Raw genomic sequence first — 20,815 nt, 5'->3', positions numbered from 1 at the left:
CTAAAATCCAAATAGACAACATCCACAGCTCTATATTCATCAATCACCCTTGTCATTTCATCAAAAAACTCAATTGTTAGTAAGACATGACTTGTCCCACACAAAGCTATGCTGGCTCCCTAATTAGGCCATGGTTTTTCAAATGGTCATAAAGCCTATCCCTAAGAATCTTCCTGTAGCTTCCCTACCACTGATGTGAGATTCATCAGTCTATAGTTTCCAGAATTACCCCTGGTTCCCTGCTTGAATAATGGATCAACATTATTTACTCATCAATACTCTGGGACCTCACCTATGGCTATAGACGGTGTGAAGATATTGGTCTTGTACCCTGCAATCTCTTCATTTGCCTTTCTCATTAACCTGGAGTATATCCCATCAGGCCCTGGGGACTTATCCATCTTAATATTCTTTACCTCCTCCTTTACCTCGAAAAGCACTAGCAAATCGATATGCTCAGCACTGATCTCTCTATCGCCCATGTCCTTCTCCTTGATAAATACTGATGTAAAGTACTCATTAAGGATCTCATCCACATCCTTGAGTGGTCCTGTGCTCTTGCCTTGATGTATCTCCTCAAATGAGTTGTTGGTTGCCTTCTTCATGACTCAAGGTCACCAAAGACTTTTGAAAATGGGTCTTTTTCAAGTTGCCATAGGGATCAGTGATGAGGCCTCAAATATTTATGATCTATATTATTGGATTGAGTGCATTGTAGCTGATTTTTATGATGATATACTGATAAATAGATGGCTTTGCAAGTACAGAAGAATGAGAGGCAGTCTGAAGAAACAAAAGATGTTGGCAGAATGTTTCTGTCAGTGGGATCATCTTGTAGTAATTGGTGCCCATCAAGTCTGTTCTTCCATTCAATTATGGTTGATTTATTTCCCCCTTCACCGTATTCTTCGGCCTTCTCCATATAATATTTGCCACCCTTACTTACCAAGTACCTGTTAACCTCCAATTTTAAGTATACCCAATATCTGAGCCTCCACAACCGTCTGTGGCAATGAATTTCACAGATTTACAACTCTTTGGCTAAAGAAATTTCTCTTCATCCATGTTCTAAATGGATGTCCTGTGGTTGTGCCCTCTGGTCCTAGACTCCCCCACTATAGCAAACATTTCCTCCGTGTCTGGACCTTTCAATATTTGGTATATTTCAACGAGATCTCCTCCTCATTCTTCTAAACTCCAGCGAGTACAGACCCATAGCATCAAACACTCCTTATATGTTAACCCTCTGAGGTATATCCTATTTCCTGGACACATTACTCTCAAATGGTAATCACAAATCAGAACAACTTTCATTTATTTGTTGGAAATATTTTTTAATAAACATGCGTTCCTCATTGGTAATAAAATAACCCAGCAACAATGTGAAATAATGATCTTGTTAAAAATTTCCATGGAGGAGTGTGAGCAAGGGTGGCTGGATAGACCGAGTGTGATGGGGGATAAGAATGAGTCATGGGTGTGAATGCAAGGGAGATGGACAGTGTCAACTGGCGATGCACGCGTTGCTGTGAAAAGTGAAGCATTGAGGAGATGGGGGTTGTGAGTAAGGGATGTGGGGCATGGCGAAAGTAGGCAAAAGGTGAGGAGGATGGTGAGAGTGAGGGAAATATGAGGGGAATGGTGAGAGTGAGGTAAAGGTAATGGAGAAGGCAAGAGTGAGGAAGAGGTGAGAGGGTGGTGAGAGTGGGGTAGGGGTGAGGGAGACGGTCTCTTGCCCATTAATGACCTTGTGAATAATGGCACTTGATCAGAGGGGAAGCTGCTCCTCCTTCAGTGGGGCCATCAGGAGATGAAGTACCGGAGAGATGTCTTTGGCTGAAATCTAATCATCCTGGAACAGAGGGGAAGCAGGTTAGCTTGGGAAAGAGCACAGGGGTAACATTTACATCCTCAAGTATCTTGCTGTAACACAGGAAGGTACTTTATTACAGTATTGAGTTTAGAGTGCAGAACACCCAGTGGTACAGTGCCACTAATTAGAAGGGGTTTGTTGCAGTCCATTTCTTGTGGGGGTCTGAAATGATGGAGAAGTAACTCCAAACCTGGATGCAATGGCAAATATGTGGAGGCACAGTGGGGTAGCGGTTAATGTATCAATTTACAATGGTAACAATTCCCACTGCTGCCTCGAAGGAGTTAATATGTTCCCCTCATAACTGCATGGGTTTCCTCCCACATTCCAAAGATGTATAGGTTAGGGTTAGTAAGTTGTAGGCACACTGTGTTGGCATTGGAAGTGTGATGACACCCCAGCACATCCTTGGACTGTGTTGGTCACTGATGTGAATGGCGCATGTCACTGTATGTCTTGATGTACACGTGACAAATAAAGCTAATGCTTAAATCTTTAGTACTGAGAGTCCAGTACTGATACCTGTGGCATAAATGTGGAATTCAGACGTGTGGAGCAAGATACAGTGAGGGGAGGATAACTACACTCAGACACAGTGTACCACTGCCTGACTTTACTAAGCACAACACCAACCACCCCACAGTGCATCACCAATATCACTTACCCATTCCTCCTCATCCACACCCTCAAAGGAATCCTGAGGCAGAGGATCATCCAAGTTCCCAAGTTTAGATACCATGGCATTCAGCAGCTGCAGGGAAAGGACTCCATGAGTCACACAATGAGAGGCTGGCTATTCCATCTGATCAATTTTCACAGAATCATGGAAATGTTATGGCACAGAACGAAGCCATTCTGCCCACTGAACCTATGCTGACTCCTGGTATTCATTTCAATCCCCTACACCCCTCCACCCTGTCATTCACCACAGCCTTGTGAATTATTGCCCTTAAGATCCTGATTCATTCTCTGTACCCTTCGCTGTTAATCTATGCTTCCTGACTCTTAAACCATCAGTTCATGGGAAAGCTTCTTCCATTCACTCTCCTAAACTAATTGCAATAGAACAGAGGGTGGTGGATCTGTGGAATTCATTGCCACAGATGGCTGTGGAGGCCAGGTCTTGGGTATTTTTAAAGTGGAGGTTGATAAGGTCTTGAATAGTCAGGGCATCAAAGGTTATGGGGAGAAGACAAGAGAATGGGGTTGAGAGTGATCATAAATCAGCCTATGTTCTAAGCCTACATGTGCGACTGTCCTGCACTTTTCCTATGCTATATCGACAACTGCATTGATGCTGCTTCCTGCACACATGCTGAATTTGTCGACTTCATCCACTTTGCTTCCAACTTCCACATTGCCCTCAAATTAACCTTTCCAACACCTCCCTCCCCTTTCTCAACCTCACTGTTTCTATCTGCAGAGACAGTTTATCCTGTATATTGGTGAGACCTGATGTAGATTGGAAGGGGGGGGGGGGAGGGAGGGAGGGAGGGAGAGGGGGAAAGAGGGAGAGAGAGTGAGAGAGAGAGAGAGAGAGAGAAGGGAGGGAGGGGGAGAGAGAGAGAGAGAGAAGGGAGGGAGAGAGGGAAGGAGGGAGGGGGAGGGGGAGGGGGAGAGAGAGAGAGAGAGAGAGACAGAGACAGAGAGATGCTCATAAATCATCTGCCATCATTTAATGGCAAAGCAGACTCCATAGACCAAATAGCCTAATTCTGCTCCTATTTCTTACGGTCTAATACAGCATAGTACAGGCTCTGCAGCCCATGATGACCCTTTAACTTACTCTAGGATCAATCTAACTCTCCCCACCCACATACCCTTCCATTATTTTTTTCATCTATATGCCTATGAGTCCCTTAAATGTCCCTAATGTATGTGCCTCTGGTAATACCCATGGCAGGGTGTTCCATGCAGCCACCACTCTGCGTAAAAAAAAACTACCTCTAACACCCTCCCCATCTTTTAAAATAACTTATTTCACGATGCAGGGTACTTTTGACCTTACAATTGTGCCCCGACATATTTGCCATTTCCAAACTGGGGAAAATCTCCAGCTGTCCCTCGATCTGTGCCTCTTATCATCCTGTATACCTCTATTACCACTCCACTATTGCCAAAACTCTTCTCTATCAGCTTTACTCCAGCTTCTCTCCAGTCTAACACTACACTTGAAATCCCTGGGACAAATGGATGCCATGCTCCAGCTGTACACACACCAATGTCTTAAAAAACCTTCAAACATTGAGGACACCTTCCAAAGGTGATGTCTGAAGAAGGAGGCATCTACCATCTCACCATCTAGGACATGCCTTCTTCTCATTACTACCATTAGGCAAGAGATTCAGGAACCTGAAGACCTATACTCATCACTTGAGAAACAGCTTCTTCCTCTTCACTGTCAGATTTCTAAATGGACAATGAACCCATGAATTATTTTGCTCTCTATTTACACAACGTATTTAGTTTTTATATATATTTCTGATAGTACCTTATGGTGTTTCTTTTGTATGTTGCATTGTACTGCTGCCACAAAACAACAAATGTTATGACATGCATCAATGAAAATAAACCAGATTCAGATTATGATTCTGAACCTTTCATGTTTTTATTTATGAAGTCCTCACCCCCATATCTTTGCCACCTACTGTCTCAACATGGCATGTTACTTTCAGGCATCAATACGTAAGTTTCATAACTCCCTCAAAATACCAACACTGGTAGACTGGGTGAGAAGACTTACAGCACGCTTGTCAGAACACAGAATATAAAAGTTGAAAGAAAATGTTTCAACTTTACAAACACAAGGCATTCTGCAGGTTTCCAGAGCATCACACACAAAGTGCTCGGGAACTCAGTTGGTCAAGAGATTGAAATAATTGTTACCCTGGATCCAATGCAGCTCCAAAAAAACACAAAAAGATAAAGAACACAATCATAATAAAAAGTACAATAAATATAAATATATAAGATAACCTAGATACGTAGATTGATTGTATGTCCATAAAGTGACGCTAAGCACACAGGAGTGTCTGTACAAAAGGTGACGGACTGCAAATGATAAAGTAATGGTGGTTGGTGGAATGGAAGGGGTGGGTTACTGGGTGAAAGTGTTGAGGTGGTTGAGTGTGTGGAGGGTGGATGAGTGGGTGAATGTGTTGAGGTGATTCGGGGTGTGGAGGGTGGGTTTGTGGGTGAAGGTGTTGAGGTGGTTGGGGGTGTGGAGGGTGGGTTAGTGGGTGAAGGTGTTGAGGTGGTTGTGGGTTTGTAGAGTGGGTTAGTGTGTGAAGGTGTTGAGGTGGTTGGGGTGTGGATGGTGGGTTAGTGGGTGTAGGTGCTGAGGTGGTTGAGTGTGTGGAGGGTGTGTTAGTGGGTAAAGGTGTTGAGCTGTTTGAGTGTGTGGAGGGTGGGTGAGTCGGTGAAGGTCATGACGTGGTTGGGGGTGTGGAGGGAGGGATAGTGGGTGAAGGTGTTGAGGTGGTTGGGGTGTGGAGGGTGGGTTAGTGGGTGAAGGTGTTGAGGTGGTTGGGGGTGTGGAGGGAGGGTTAGTGGGTGAAGGTGTTGAGGTGGTTGGGGTGTGGAGGGTGGGTTAGTGGGTGAAGGTAATGACGTGGTTGGGGGTGTGGAGGGAGGGCTAGTGGGTGAAGGTGTTGAGGTGGTTGGGGTGTGGAGGGCGGGTTAGTGGGTGAAGGTGTTGAGGTGGTTGGGGTGTGGAGGGTGGTTTAGTGGGTGAAGGTGTTGAGGTGGTTGGGTGGTTGGGGTGTGGAGGGTGGGATAGTGGGTGAAGGTGTTGAGGTGGTTGGGTGGTTGGGGTGTGGAGGTTGGGTTAGTGGGTGAAGGAGTTGAGGTGATTCGGGGTGTGGAGGGTGGGTTAGCGGGTGAAGGTGTTGAGGTGGTTGGGGGTGTGGAGAGTGGGTTAGTGGGTGATGGTGTTAAGTTGGTTGTGCGTTTGGAGGGTGGGTTAGTGGGTGCAGGTGTTGAGGTGGTTCAGTGTGTGTAGGGTGGGTTAGTGGGTGAAGGTGTTGATGTGGTTGGGGTGTGGAGGGTGGGTTAGTGGGTGAAGGTCATGACGTGTTTGGGGGTGTGGAGGGAGGGTTAGTGGGTGAAGGTGTTGAGGTGGTTGTGGGTTTGGAGAGTGGGTTAGTGTGTGAAGGTGTTGAGGTGGTTGGGGTGTGGATGGTGGGTTAGTGGGTGTAGGTGCTGAGGTGGTTGAGTGTGTGGAGGGTGGGTTAGTAGGTAAAGGTGTTGAGCTGTTTGAGTGTGTGGAGGGTGGGTGAGTCGGTGAAGGTCATGACGTGGTTGGGGGTGTGGAGGGAGGGATAGTGGGTGAAGGTGTTGAGGTGGTTGTGGTGTGGAGGGTGGGTTAGTGGGTGAAGGTGTTGAGGTGATTCGGGGTGTGGAGGTTGGGTTAGTGGGTGAAGGTGTTGAGGTGGTTGGGGTTGTGGAGGGTGGGTGAAGGTGTTGAGGTGGTTGGGGTGTGGAGGGTGGGTTAGTGGGTGAAGGAGTTGAGGTGATTCGGGGTGTGGAGGGTGGGTTAGTGGCTGAAGGTGTTGAGGTGGTTGGTGGTGTGGAGGGTGGGTTAGTGGGTGATGGTGTTAAGTTGATGTGGGATGGAGGGTGGTTTAGTGGGTGCATGTGTTGGGTGGTTGGGGGTTTGGAGGGTGGGTTAGTGGGTGACGGTGTTGAGGTTGTTGGGGGTGTGGAGGGTGGGTTAGTTGCTGAAGGTGTTAACGTGGTTGGGGATTTGGAGGGTGGGTTAGTGGGTGAAGGTTTTGAGGTGGTTGGCGGTGTGGAGGGTGTGTTAGTGGGTGAAGGTGTAGAGGTGGTTGGGGTTGTGGAGGGTGGGTTAGTGGGTGAAGGTGTTGAGGTGGTTGGGGTGTGGAGGGTGTGTTAGTGGATGAAGGTGTTGAGGTGGTTGGGGGTGTGGGGGTGGGTTAGTGGGTGAAGGTGTTGAGGTGGTTGGGGTGTGGAGGGTGGGATAGTGGAGGAAGGTGATGAGCTGTTTGAGTGTGTGGAGGGTGGGTTAGTGGGTGAAGGACATGAAGTGGTTGGGTGTGGAGGGTGGGTTAGTGAGTGAAAGTGTTGAGGTGGTTGGGGTGTGGAGGGTTTGTTAGTGGATGAAGGTGTTGAGGTGGTTGGAGGTGTGGAGCGTGGGTTAGTGGGTGAAGGTGTTGAGGTGGTTGGGGGTGTGGAGGGTGTGTTAGTAGTTGAATGTCTCGAGGTCATTGAGTGTGTGGAGGGTGGGTTAGTGGGTGAAGGTGTTGAGCTGGTTTTGTGTGTCGAGGGTGGTTTAGTGGGTGATGGCTTTGAGGTGGTTGGGGGTGTGGAGGGTGGGTTAGTGGGTGAAGGTGTTGAGGTGGCTGGGGGTGTGGTGGGTGGGTTAGTGGGTGAAAGTGTTGAGGTGGTTGGGGGTGTGGAGGGTTGGTTAGTGGGTGAAAGAGTTGAGGTGGTTTGGGTGTGGAGGGTGGGTTAGTGGGTGAAAGTGTTGTGGTGGTTGGGTGTGGAGGATGGGTTAGTGTGTGAAGGTGTTGAGGTGGTTGGGGTGTGGAGTGTGTGTCAGTGGGTGAAGGTGTTGAGGTGGTTGGGGTGTGGAGGGTGGGTTAGTGGGTGAAGGTGTTGAGCTGTTTGAGTGTGTGGAGGGTGGGTGAGTGGGTGAAGGTCATGACGTGGTTGGGGGTGTGGAGGGAGGGTTAGTGGGTGAAGGTGTTGAGGTGGTTGTGGGTTTGGAGAGTGGGTTAGTGTGTGAAGGTGCTGAGGTTGGGGTGTGGATGGTGGGTTAGTGGGTGAAGGTGTTGAGGTGGTTGGGGTGTGGAGGGTGGGTTAGTGGGTGAAGGTGTTGAGCTGTTTGTGTGTGTGGAGGGTGGGTGAGTGGGTGAAGGTCATGACGTGGTTGGGGGTGTGGAAGGAGGGTTAGTGGGTGAAGGTGTTGAGGTGGTTGTGGGTTTGGTGAGTGAGTTAGTGTGTGAAGGTGCTGAGGTGGTTGGGGTGTGGATGGTGTGTTAGCGGGTGAAGGTGTTGAGGTGGTTGGGGTTGTGGAGAGTGGGTTAGTGGGTGTAGGTGCTGAAGTGGTTGAGTGTGTGGAGGGTGGGATAGTGGGTGAAGGTGTTGAGGTGGGTGGGGTTGTGGAGGGTGGGTTAGTGGGTGAAGGTGTTGAGGTGGTTGGGGTGTGGAGGGTGGGTTTGTGGGTGAAGGACATGACGTGGTTGGGGGTGTGGAGGGTGAGTTAGTGGCTGAAGTAGTTGAGGTGGTTGTGGGTTTGGAGAGTGGGTTAGTGTGCGAAGGTGTTGAGGTGGTTGGGGGATTGTAGGGTGGGTTAGTGGGTGAAAGTGTTCAGGTGGTTGGGGTGTGGAGGGTGGGTTAGTGGGTGTAGGTAATGATGTGGTTGGGGGTGTGGAGGGAGGGTTAGTGGGTGAAGGTGTTGAGGTGGTTGGGGTGTGGAGGGTGTGTTAGTGGGTGAAGCTGTTGAGGTGGTTGGGGTGTGGAGGGTGGGATAGTGGGTGAAAGTGTTGAGGTGGTTGGGTGGTTGGGGTGTGGAGGTTGGGTTAGTGGGTGAAGGTGTTGAGGTGGTTGGGGTGTGGATGGTGGGTTAGTGGGTGTAGGTGCTGAGGTGGTTGAGTGTGTGGAGGGTGTGTTAGTGGGTAAAGGTGTTGAGCTGTTTGAGTGTGTGGAGGGTGGGTGAGTCGGTGAAGGTCATGACGTGGTTGGGGGTGTGGAGGGAGGGATAGTGGGTGAAGGTGTTGAGGTGGTTGGGGTGTGGAGGGTGGGTTAGTGGGTGAAGGTGTTGAGGTGGTTGGGGGTGTGGAGGGAGGGTTAGTGGGTGAAGGTGTTGAGGTGGTTGGGGTGTGGAGGGTGGGTTAGTGGGTGAAGGTAATGACGTGGTTGGGGGTGTGGAGGGAGGGCTAGTGGGTGAAGGTGTTGAGGTGGTTGGGGTGTGGAGGGCGGGTTAGTGGGTGAAGGTGTTGAGGTGGTTGGGGTGTGGAGGGTGGTTTAGTGGGTGAAGGTGTTGAGGTGGTTGGGTGGTTGGGGTGTGGAGGGTGGGATAGTGGGTGAAGGTGTTGAGGTGGTTGGGTGGTTGGGGTGTGGAGGTTGGGTTAGTGGGTGAAGGAGTTGAGGTGATTCGGGGTGTGGAGGGTGGGTTAGCGGGTGAAGGTGTTGAGGTGGTTGGGGGTGTGGAGAGTGGGTTAGTGGGTGATGGTGTTAAGTTGGTTGGGGTGTGGAGGGTGGGTTAGTGGGTGAAGGTAATGACGTGGTTGGGGGTGTGGAGGGAGGGCTAGTGGGTGAAGGTGTTGAGGTGGTTGGGGTGTGGAGGGCGGGTTAGTGGGTGAAGGTGTTGAGGTGGTTGGGGTGTGGAGGGTGGTTTAGTGGGTGAAGGTGTTGAGGTGGTTGGGTGGTTGGGGTGTGGAGGGTGGGATAGTGGGTGAAGGTGTTGAGGTGGTTGGGTGGTTGGGGTGTGGAGGTTGGGTTAGTGGGTGAAGGAGTTGAGGTGATTCGGGGTGTGGAGGGTGGGTTAGCGGATGAAGGTGTTGAGGTGGTTGGGGGTGTGGAGGGTGGGTTAGTGGGTGAAGGTCATGACGTGTTTGGGGGTGTGGAGGGAGGGTTAGTGGGTGAAGGTGTTGAGGTGGTTGTGGGTTTGGAGAGTGGGTTAGTGTGTGAAGGTGTTGAGGTGGTTGGGGTGTGGATGGTGGGTTAGTGGGTGTAGGTGCTGAGGTGGTTGAGTGTGTGGAGGGTGGGTTAGTAGGTAAAGGTGTTGAGCTGTTTGAGTGTGTGGAGGGTGGGTGAGTCGGTGAAGGTCATGACGTGGTTGGGGGTGTGGAGGGAGGGATAGTGGGTGAAGGTGTTGAGGTGGTTGTGGTGTGGAGGGTAGGTTAGTGGGTGAATGTCATGATGTGGTTGGGGGTGTGGAGGGAGGGTTAGTGGGTGAAGGTGGTGAGGTGGTTGGGGTGGGGAGGGTGGGTTAGTGGGTGAACGTGTTGAGGTGATTCGGGGTGTGGAGGTTGGGTTAGTGGGTGAAGGTGTTGAGGTGGTTGGGGTTGTGGAGGGTGGGTGAAGGTGTTGAGGTGGTTGGGGTGTGGAGGGTGGGTTAGTGGGTGAAGGAGTTGAGGTGATTCGGGGTGTGGAGGGTGGGTTAGTGGCTGAAGGTGTTGAGGTGGTTGGTGGTGTGGAGGGTGGGTTAGTGGGTGATGGTGTTAAGTTGATGTGGGATGGAGGGTGGTTTAGTGGGTGCATGTGTTGGGTGGTTGGGGGTTTGGAGGGTGGGTTAGTGGGTGACGGTGTTGAGGTTGTTGGGGGTGTGGAGGGTGGGTTAGTTGCTGAAGGTGTTAACGTGGTTGGGGATTTGGAGGGTGGGTTAGTGGGTGAAGGTTTTGAGGTGGTTGGCGGTGTGGAGGGTGTGTTAGTGGGTGAAGGTGTAGAGGTGGTTGGGGTTGTGGAGGGTGGGTTAGTGGGTGAAGGTGTTGAGGTGGTTGGGGTGTGGAGGGTGTGTTAATGGATGAAGGTGTTGAGGTGGTTGGGGGTGTGGGGGTGGGTTAGTGGGTGAAGGTGTTGAGGTGGTTGGGGTGTGGAGGGTGGGATAGTGGAGGAAGGTGATGAGCTGTTTGAGTGTGTGGAGGGTGGGTTAGTGGGTGAAGGACATGAAGTGGTTGGGTGTGGAGGGTGGGTTAGTGAGTGAAAGTGTTGAGGTGGTTGGGGTGTGGAGGGTTTGTTAGTGGATGAAGGTGTTGAGGTGGTTGGAGGTGTGGAGCGTGGGTTAGTGGGTGAAGGTGTTGAGGTGGTTGGGGGTGTGGAGGGTGTGTTAGTAGTTGAATGTCTCGAGGTCATTGAGTGTGTGGAGGGTGGGTTAGTGGGTGAAGGTGTTGAGCTGGTTTTGTGTGTCGAGGGTGGTTTAGTGGGTGATGGCTTTGAGGTGGTTGGGGGTGTGGAGGGTGGGTTAGTGGGTGAAGGTGTTGAGGTGGCTGGGGGTGTGGTGGGTGGGTTAGTGGGTGAAAGTGTTGAGGTGGTTGGGGGTGTGGAGGGTTGGTTAGTGGGTGAAAGAGTTGAGGTGGTTTGGGTGTGGAGGGTGGGTTAGTGGGTGAAAGTGTTGTGGTGGTTGGGTGTGGAGGATGGGTTAGTGTGTGAAGGTGTTGAGGTGGTTGGGGTGTGGAGTGTGTGTCAGTGGGTGAAGGTGTTGAGGTGGTTGGGGTGTGGAGGGTGGGTTAGTGGGTGAAGGTGTTGAGCTGTTTGAGTGTGTGGAGGGTGGGTGAGTGGGTGAAGGTCATGACGTGGTTGGGGGTGTGGAGGGAGGGTTAGTGGGTGAAGGTGTTGAGGTGGTTGTGGGTTTGGAGAGTGGGTTAGTGTGTGAAGGTGCTGAGGTTGGGGTGTGGATGGTGGGTTAGTGGGTGAAGGTGTTGAGGTGGTTGGGGTGTGGAGGGTGGGTTAGTGGGTGAAGGTGTTGAGCTGTTTGTGTGTGTGGAGGGTGGGTGAGTGGGTGAAGGACATGACGTGGTTGGGGGTGTGGAGGGAGGGTTAGTGGGTGAAGGTGTTGAGGTGGTTGTGGGTTTGGTGAGTGAGTTAGTGTGTGAAGGTGCTGAGGTGGTTGGGGTGTGGATGGTGTGTTAGCGGGTGAAGGTGTTGAGGTGGTTGGGGTTGTGGAGAGTGGGTTAGTGGGTGTAGGTGCTGAAGTGGTTGAGTGTGTGGAGGGTGGGATAGTGGGTGAAGGTGTTGAGGTGGGTGGGGTTGTGGAGGGTGGGTTAGTGGGTGAAGGTGTTGAGGTGGTTGGGGTGTGGAGGGTGGGTTTGTGGGTGAAGGACATGACGTGGTTGGGGGTGTGGAGGGTGAGTTAGTGGCTGAAGTAGTTGAGGTGGTTGTGGGTTTGGAGAGTGGGTTAGTGTGCGAAGGTGTTGAGGTGGTTGGGGGATTGTAGGGTGGGTTAGTGGGTGAAAGTGTTCAGGTGGTTGGGGTGTGGAGGGTGGGTTAGTGGGTGTAGGTAATGATGTGGTTGGGGGTGTGGAGGGAGGGTTAGTGGGTGAAGGTGTTGAGGTGGTTGGGGTGTGGAGGGTGTGTTAGTGGGTGAAGCTGTTGAGGTGGTTGGGGTGTGGAGGGTGGGATAGTGGGTGAAAGTGTTGAGGTGGTTGGGTGGTTGGGGTGTGGAGGTTGGGTTAGTTGGTGAAGGTGTTGAGGTGGTTGGGTGGTTGGGGTGTGGAGGGTGGGATAGTGGGTGAAGGTGTTGAGGTGATTCGGGGTGTGGAGGTTGGGTTAGTGGGTGAAGGTGTTGAGGTGGTTGGGGTTGTGGAGGGTGGGTGAAGGTGTTGAGGTGGTTGGGGTGTGGAGGGTGGGTTAGTGGGTGAAGGTGTTGAGGTGATTTGGCGTGTGGAGGTTGGGTTAGTGGGTGAAGGTGTTGAGGTGGTTGGGGTGTGGATGGTGGGTTAGTGGGTGTAGGTGCTGAGGTGGTTGAGTGTGTGGAGGGTGGGTGAGTCGGTGAAGGTCATGACGTGGTTGGGGGTGTGGAGGGAGGGATAGTGGGTGAAGGTGTTGAGGTGGTTGTGGGTTTGTAGAGTGGGTTAGTGTGTGAAGGTGTTGAGGTGGTTGGGGTGTGGATGGTGGGTTAGTGGGTGTAGGTGCTGAGGTGGTTGAGTGTGTGGAGGGTGTGTTAGTGGGTAAAGGTGTTGAGCTGTTTGAGTGTGTGGAGGGTGGGTGAGTCGGTGAAGGTCATGACGTGGTTGGGGGTGTGGAGGGAGGGATAGTGGGTGAAGGTGTTGAGGTGGTTGGGGTGTGGAGGGTGGGTTAGTGGGTGAAGGTGTTGAGGTGGTTGGGGGTGTGGAGGGAGGGTTAGTGGGTGAAGGTGTTGAGGTGGTTGGGGTGTGGAGGGTGGGTTAGTGGGTGAAGGTAATGACGTGGTTGGGGGTGTGGAGGGAGGGCTAGTGGGTGAAGGTGTTGAGGTGGTTGGGGTGTGGAGGGTGGGTTAGTGGGTGAAGGTGTTGAGGTGGTTGGGGTGTGGAGGGTGGTTTAGTGGGTGAAGGTGTTGAGGTGGTTGGGTGGTTGGGGTGTGGAGGGTTGGATAGTGTGTGAAGGTGTTGAGGTGGTTGGGTGGTTGGGGTGTGGAGGTTGGGTTAGTGGTTGAAGGAGTTGAGGTGATTCGGGGTGTGGATGGTGGGTTAGCGGGTGAAGGTGTTGAGGGTGGTTGGGGGTGTGGAGGGTGGGTTAGTGGGTGATGGTGTTAAGTTGGTTGTGGGTTTGGAGGTTGGGTTAGTGGGTGCAGGTGTTGAGCTGGTTCAGTGTGTGTAGGGTGGGTTAGTGGGTGAAGGTGTTGATGTGGTTGGGGTGTGGAGGGTGGGTTAGTGGGTGAAGGTCATGACGTGTTTGGGGGTGTGGAGGGAGGGTTAGTGGATGAAGGTGTTGAGGTGGTTGTGGGTTTGGAGAGTGGGTTAGTGTGTGAAGGTGTTGAGGTGGTTGGGGTGTGGATGGTGGGTTAGTGGGTGTAGGTGCTGAGGTGGTTGAGTGTGTGGAGGGTGGGTTAGTAGGTAAAGGTGTTGAGCTGTTTGAGTGTGTGGAGGGTGGGTGAGTCGGTGAAGGTCATGACGTGGTTGGGGGTGTGGAGGGAGGGATAGTGGGTGAAGGTGTTGAGGTGGTTGTGGTGTGGAGGGTAGGTTAGTGGGTGAAGGTCATGACGTGGTTGGGGGTGTGGAGGGAGGGTTAGTGGGTGAAGGTGTTGAGGTGCTTATGGTGTGGAGGTTGGGTTAGTGGGTGAAGGTGTTGAGGTGGTTGGGGTTGTGGAGGGTGGGTGAAGGTGTTGAGGTGGTTGGGGTGTGGAGGGTGGGTTAGTGGGTGAAGGAGTTGAGGTGATTCGGGGTGTGGAGGGTGGGTTAGTGGCTGAAGGTGTTGAGGTGGTTGGTGGTGTGGAGGGTGCGTTAGTGGGTGATGGTGTTAAGTTGGTTGTGGGTTTGGAGGGTGGTTTAGTGGGTGCATGTGTTGGGTGGTTGGGGGTTTGGAGGGTGGGTTAGTGGGTGACGGTGTTGAGGTTGTTGGGGGTGTGGAGGGTGGGTTAGTTGCTGAAGGTGTTAACGTGGTTGGGGATTTGGAGGGTGGGTTAGTGGGTGAAGGTTTTGAGGTGGTTGGCGGTGTGGAGGGTGTGTTAGTGGGTGAAGGTGTTGAGGTGGTTGGGGTTGTGGAGGGTGGGTTAGTGGGTGAAGGTGTTGAGGTGGTTGGGGGTGTGGAGGGTGGGCTAGTGGGTGAAGGTGTTGAGATGGTTGGGGGTGTGTAGGGTGGGTTAGTGGGTGAAGGTGTTGAGGTGGTTGGGGGTTTGGAGGGTGGTTTAGTGGGTGAAGGTGTTGAGGTGGTTGGAGTTGTGGAGGGTGGGTTAGTGGGTGAAGGTGTTGAGGTGGTTGGGGTTGTGGAGGGTGGGGTTGTGGATGCAGGTGTTGAGGTGGTTGGGGTGTGGAGGGTGGGTTAGTGGGTGAAGGTGTTGAGCTGTTTGAGTGTGTGGAGGGTGGGTGAGTGGGTGAAGGTCATGACGTGGTTGGGGGTGTGGAGGGAGGGTTAGTGGGTGAAGGTGTTGAGGTGGTTGTGGGTTTGGTGAGTGAGTTAGTGTGTGAAGGTGCTGAGGTGGTTGGGGTGTGGATGGTGTGTTAGCGGGTGAAGGTGTTGAGGTGGTTGGGGTTGTGGAGAGTGGGTTAGTGGGTGTAGGTGCTGAAGTGGTTGAGTGTGTGGAGGGTGGGATAGTGGGTGAAGGTGTTGAGGTGGGTGGGTTAGTGGGTGAAGGTGTTGAGGTGGTTGGGGTGTGGAGGGTGGGTTTGTGGGTGAAGGTCATGACGTGGTTGGGGGTGTGGAGGGTGAGTTAGTGGCTGAAGTAGTTGAGGTGGTTGTGGGTTTGGAGAGTGGGTTAGTGTGCGAAGGTGTTGAGGTGGTTGGGGGATTGTAGGGTGGGTTAGTGGGTGAAAGTGTTCAGGTGGTTGGGGTGTGGAGGGTGGGTTAGTGGGTGTAGGTAATGATGTGGTTGGGGGTGTGGAGGGAGGGTTAGTGGGTGAAGGTGTTGAGGTGGTTGGGGTGTGGAGGGTGGGATAGTGGGTGAAAGTGTTGAGGTGGTTGGGTGGTTGGGGTGTGGAGGTTGGGTTAGTGGGTGAAGGTGTTGAGGTGGTTGGGTGGTTGGGGTGTGGAGGGTGGGATAGTGGGTGAAGGTGTTGAGGTGATTCGGGGTGTGGAGGTTGGGTTAGTGGGTGAAGGTGTTGAGGTGGTTGGGGTTGTGGAGGGTGGGTGAAGGTGTTGAGGTGGTTGGGGTGTGGAGGGTGGGTTAGTGGGTGAAGGTGTTGAGGTGATTTGGCGCGTGGAGGTTGGGTTAGTGGGTGAAGGTGTTGAGGTGGTTGGGGTGTGGATGGTGGGTTAGTGGGTGTAGGTGCTGAGGTGGTTGAGTGTGTGGAGGGTGGGTGAGTCGGTGAAGGTCATGACGTGGTTGGGGGTGTGGTGGGAGGGATAGTGGGTGAAGGTGTTGAGGTGGTTGTGGGTTTGTAGAGTGAGTTAGTGTGTGAAGGTGCTGAGGTGGTTGGGGTGTGGATGGTGTGTTAGCGGGTGAAGGTGTTGAGGTGGTTGGGGTTGTGGAGAGTGGGTTAGTGGGTGTAGGTGCTGAAGTGGTTGAGTGTGTGGAGGGTGGGATAGTGGGTGAAGGTGTTGAGGTGGGTGGGGTTGTGGAGGGTGGGTTAGTGGGTGAAGGTGTTGAGGTGGTTGGGGTATGGAGGGTGGGTTTGTGGGTGAAGGTCATGACGTGGTTGGGTGTGTGGAGGGTGAGTTAGTGGCTGAAGTAGTTGAGGTGGTTGTGTGTTTGGAGAGTGGGTTAGTGTGCGAAGGTGTTGAGGTGGTTGGGGGATTGTAGGGTGGGTTAGTGGGTGAAAGTGTTCAGGTGGTTGGGGTGTGGAGGGTGGGTTAGTGGGTGTAGGTAATGATGTGGTTGGGGGTGTGGAGGGAGGGTTAGTGGGTGAAGGTGTTGAGGTGGTTGGGGTGTGGAGGGTGGGATAGTGGGTGAAAGTGTTGAGGTGGTTGGGTGGTTGGGGTGTGGAGGTTGGGTTAGTGGGTGAAGGTGTTGAGGTGGTTGGGTGGTTGGGGTGTGGAGGGTGGGATAGTGGGTGAAGGTGTTGAGGTGATTCGGGGTGTGGAGGTTGGGTTAGTGGGTGAAGGTGTTGAGGTGGTTGGGGTTGTGGAGGGTGGGTGAAGGTGTTGAGGTGGTTGGGGTGTGGAGGGTGGGTTAGTGGGTGAAGGTGTTGAGGTGATTTGGCGTGTGGAGGTTGGGTTAGTGGGTGAAGGTGTTGAGGTGGTTGGGGTGTGGATGGTGGGTTAGTGGGTGTAGGTGCTGAGGTGGTTGAGTGTGTGGAGGGTGGGTGAGTCGGTGAAGGTCATGACGTGGTTGGGGGTGTGGAGGGAGGGATAGTGGGTGAAGGTGTTGAGGTGGTTGTGGGTTTGTAGAGTGAGTTAGTGTGTGAAGGTGCTGAGGTGGTTGGGGTGTGGATGGTGTGTTAGCGGGTGAAGGTGTTGAGGTGGTTGGGGTTGTGGAGAGTGGGTTAGTGGGTGTAGGTGCTGAAGTGGTTGAGTGTGTGGAGGGTGGGATAGTGGGTGAAGGTGTTGAGGTGGGTGGGGTTGTGGAGGGTGGGTTAGTGGGTGAAGGTGTTGAGGTGGTTGGGGTGTGGAGGGTGGGTTTGTGGGTGAAGGTCATGACGTGGTTGGGGGTGTGGAGGGTGAGTTAGTGGCTGAAGTAGTTGAGGTGGTTGTGGGTTTGGAGAGTGGGTTAGTGTGCGAAGGTGTTGAGGTGGTTGGGGGATTGTAGGGTGGGTTAGTGGGTGAAAGTGTTCAGGTGGTTGGGGTGTGGAGGGTGGGTTAGTGGGTGTAGGTAATGATGTGGTTGGGGGTGTGGAGAGAGGGTTAGTGGGTGAAGGTGTTGAGGTGGTTGGGGTGTGGAGGGTGGGATAGTGGGTGAAAGTGTTGAGGTGGTTGGGTGGTTGGGGTGTGGAGGTTGGGTTAGTGGGTGAAGGTGTTGAGGTGGTTGGGTGGTTGGGGTGTGGAGGGTGGGATAGTGGGTGAAGGTGTTGAGGTGATTCGGGGTGTGGAGGTTGGGTTAGTGGGTGAAGGTGTTGAGGTGGTTGGGGTTGTGGAGGGTGGGTGAAGGTGTTGAGGTGGTTGGGGTGTGGAGGGTGGGTTAGTGGGTGCAGGTGTTGAGCTGGTTCAGTGTGTGTAGGGTGGGTTAGTGGGTGAAGGTGTTGATGTGGTTGGGGTGTGGAGGGTGGGTTAGTGGGTGAAGGTCATGACGTGTTTGGGGGTGTGGAGGGAGGGTTAGTGGATGAAGGTGTTGAGGTGGTTGTGGGTTTGGAGAGTGGGTTAGTGTGTGAAGGTGTTGAGGTGGTTGGGGTGTGGAGGGTGGGTTAGTGGGTGTAGGTGCTGAGGTGGTTGAGTGTGTGGAGGGTGGGTTAGTAGGTAAAGGTGTTGAGCTGTTTGAGTGTGTGGAGGGTGGGTGAGTCGGTGAAGGTCATGACGTGGTTGGGGGTGTGGAGGGAGGGATAGTGGGTGAAGGTGTTGAGGTGGTTGTGGTGTGGAGGGTAGGTTAGTGGGTGAAGGTCATGACGTGGTTCGGGGTGTGGAGGGAGGGTTAGTGGGTGAAGGTGTTGAGGTGCTTATGGTGTGGAGGTTGGGTTAGTGGGTGAAGGTGTTGAGGTGGTTGGGGTTGTGGAGGGTGGGTGAAGGTGTTGAGGTGGTTGGGGTGTGGAGGGTGGGTTAGTGGGTGAAGGAGTTGAGGTGATTCGGGGTGTGTAGGGTGGGTTAGTGGCTGAAGGTGTTGAGGTGGTTGGTGGTGTGGAGGGTGCGTTAGTGGGTGATGGTGTTAAGTTGGTTGTGGGTTTGGAGGGTGGTTTAGTGGGTGCATGTGTTGGGTGGTTGGGGGTTTGGAGGGTGGGTTAGTGGGTGACGGTGTTGAGGATGTTGGGGGTGTGGAGGGTGGGTTAGTTGCTGAAGGTGTTAACGTGGTTGGGGATTTGGAGGGTGGGTTAGTGGGTGAAGGTTTTGAGGTGGTTGGCGGTGTGGAGGGTGTGTTAGTGGGTGAAGGTGTTGAGGTGGTTGGGGTTGTGGAGGGTGGGTTAGTGGGTGAAGGTGTTGAGGTGGTTGGGGGTGTGGAGGGTGGGCTAGTGGGTGAAGGTGTTGAGATGGTTGGGGGTGTGTAGGGTGGGTTAGTGGGTGAAGGTGTTGATGTGGTTGGGGTGTGGAGGGTGGGTTAGTGGGTGAAGGTCATGACGTGTTTGGGGGTGTGGAGGGAGGGTTAGTGGATGAAGGTGTTGAGGTGGTTGTGGGTTTGGAGAGTGGGTTAGTGTGTGAAGGTGTTGAGGTGGTTGGGGTGTGGATGGTGGGTTAGTGGGTGTAGGTGCTGAGGTGGTTGAGTGTGTGGAGGGTGGGTTAGTAGGTAAAGGTGTTGAGCTGTTTGAGTGTGTGGAGGGTGGGTGAGTCGGTGAAGGTCATGACGTGGTTGGGGGTGTGGAGGGAGGGATAGTGGGTGAAGGTGTTGAGGTGGTTGTGGTGTGGAGGGTAGGTTAGTGGGTGAAGGTCATGACGTGGTTGGGGGTGTGGAGGGAGGGTTAGTGGGTGAAGGTGTTGAGGTGCTTATGGTGTGGAGGTTGGGTTAGTGGGTGAAGGTGTTGAGGTGGTTGGGGTTGTGGAGGGTGGGTGAAGGTGTTGAGGTGGTTGGGGTGTGGAGGGTGGGTTAGTGGGTGAAGGAGTTGAGGTGATTCGGGGTGTGGAGGGTGGGTTAGTGGCTGAAGGTGTTGAGGTGGTTGGTGGTGTGGAGGGTGCGTTAGTGGGTGATGGTGTTAAGTTGGTTGTGGGTTTGGAGGGTGGTTTAGTGGGTGCATGTGTTGGGTGGTTGGGGGTTTGGAGGGTGGGTTAGTGGGTGACGGTGTTGAGGTTGTTGGGGGTGTGGAGGGTGGGTTAGTTGCTGAAGGTGTTAACGTGGTTGGGGATTTGGAGGGTGGGTTAGTGGGTGAAGGTTTTGAGGTGGTTGGCGGTGTGGAGGGTGTGTTAGTGGGTGAAGGTGTTGAGGTGGTTGGGGTTGTGGAGGGTGGGTTAGTGGGTGAAGGTGTTGAGGTGGTTGGGGGTGTGGAGGGTGGGCTAGTGGGTGAAGGTGTTGAGATGGTTGGGGGTGTGTAGGGTGGGTTAGTGGGTGAAGGTGTTGAGGTGGTTGGGGGTTTGGAGGGTGGTTTAGTGGGTGAAGGTGTTGAGGTGGTTGGAGTTGTGGAGGGTGGGTTAGTGGGTGAAGGTGTTGAGGTGGTTGGGGTTGTGGAGGGTGGGGTTGTGGATGCAGGTGTTGAGGTGGTTGGGGTGTGGAGGGTGGGTTAGTGGGTGAAGGTGTTGAGCTGTTTGAGTGTGTGGAGGGTGGGTGAGTGGGTGAAGGTCATGACGTGGTTGGGGGTGTGGAGGGAGGGTTAGTGGGTGAAGGTGTTGAGGTGGTTGTGGGTTTGGTGAGTGAGTTAGTGTGTGAAGGTGCTGAGGTGGTTGGGGTGTGGATGGTGTGTTAGCGGGTGAAGGTGTTGAGGTGGTTGGGGTTGTGGAGAGTGGGTTAGTGGGTGTAGGTGCTGAAGTGGTTGAGTGTGTGGAGGGTGGGATAGTGGGTGAAGGTGTTGAGGTGGGTGGGGTTGTGGAGGGTGGGTTAGTGGGTGAAGGTGTTGAGGTGGTTGGGGTGTGGAGGGTGGGTTTGTGGGTGAAGGTCATGACGTGGTTGGGGGTGTGGAGGGTGAGTTAGTGGCTGAAGTAGTTGAGGTGGTTGTGGTTTTGGAGAGTGGGTTAGTGTGCAAAGGTGTTGAGGTGGTTGGGGGATTGTAGGGTGGGTTAGTGGGTGAAAGTGTTCAGGTGGTTGGGGTGTGGAGGGTGGGTTAGTGGGTGTAGGTAATGATGTGGTTGGGGGTGTGGAGGGAGGGTTAGTGGGTGAAGGTGTTGAGGTGGTTGGGGTGTGGAGGGTGGGATAGTGGGTGAAAGTGTTGAGGTGGTTGTGGTGGTTGGGGTGTGGAGGTTGGGTTAGTGGGTGAAGGTGTTGAGGTGGTTGGGTGGTTGGGGTGTGGAGGGTGGGATAGTGGGTGAAGGTGTTGAGGTGATTCGGGGTGTGGAGGTTGGGTTAGTGGGTGAAGGTGTTGAGGTGGTTGGGGTTGTGGAGGGTGGGTGAAGGTGTTGAGGTGGTTGGGGTGTGGAGGGTGGGTTAGTGGGTGAAGGTGTTGAGGTGATTTGGCGTGTGGAGGTTGGGTTAGTGGGTGAAGGTGTTGAGGTGGTTGGGGTGTGGATGGTGGGTTAGTGGGTGTAGGTGCTGAGGTGGTTGAGTGTGTGGAGGGTGGGTGAGTCGGTGAAGGTCATGACGTGGTTGGGGGTGTGGTGGGAGGGATAGTGGGTGAAGGTGTTGAGGTGGTTGTGGGTTTGTAGAGTGAGTTAGTGTGTGAAGGTGCTGAGGTGGTTGGGATGTGGATGGTGTGTTAGCGGGTGAAGGTGTTGAGGTGGTTGGGGTTGTGGAGAGTGGGTTAGTGGGTGTAGGTGCTGAAGTGGTTGAGTGTGTGGAGGGTGGGATAGTGGGTGAAGGTGTTGAGGTGGGTGGGGTTGTGGAGGGTGGGTTAGTGGGTGAAGGTGTTGAGGTGGTTGGGGTGTGGAGGGTGGGTTTGTGGGTGAAGGTCATGACGTGGTTGGGTGTGTGGAGGGTGAGTTAGTGGCTGAAGTAGTTGAGGTGGTTGTGTGTTTGGAGAGTGGGTTAGTGTGCGAAGGTGTTGAGGTGGTTGGGGGATTGTAGGGTGGGTTAGTGGGTGAAAGTGTTCAGGTGGTTGGGGTGTGGAGGGTGGGTTAGTGGGTGTAGGTAATGATGTGGTTGGGGGTGTGGAGGGAGGGTTAGTGGGTGAAGGTGTTGAGGTGGTTGGGGTGTGGAGTGTGGGATAGTGGGTGAAAGTGTTGAGGTGGTTGGGTGGTTGGGGTGTG

The 20,815-nt window shown here is 53.3% G+C and overlaps 1 protein-coding gene across 1 annotated transcript in view; it reads right to left on the bottom strand.

Annotated features, from left to right (window-relative positions):
• Window positions 1–650: 650 nt before the first annotated feature.
• Window positions 651–20,815, bottom strand: part of LOC132399016 (coronin-7-like) — a 264,124-nt gene continuing 243,959 nt past the window's right edge. The window contains exons 27-28 of the mRNA XM_059978890.1: window positions 2,538–2,624; window positions 651–1,852 (exon numbers count right to left, since the gene is read on the bottom strand). Of these exons, the coding sequence (XP_059834873.1) occupies window positions 1,844–1,852; window positions 2,538–2,624 (96 nt within the window). The 3' untranslated portion in view covers window positions 651–1,843. The remainder of the gene's footprint in view (window positions 1,853–2,537; window positions 2,625–20,815) is intronic.

Source organism: Hypanus sabinus, chromosome 9, assembly GCF_030144855.1.
Source record: "Hypanus sabinus isolate sHypSab1 chromosome 9, sHypSab1.hap1, whole genome shotgun sequence".
NCBI classification, from domain to species: Eukaryota; Metazoa; Chordata; class Chondrichthyes; order Myliobatiformes; family Dasyatidae; genus Hypanus; species Hypanus sabinus.
This window is presented reverse-complemented; position numbering and strand designations above follow the sequence as displayed.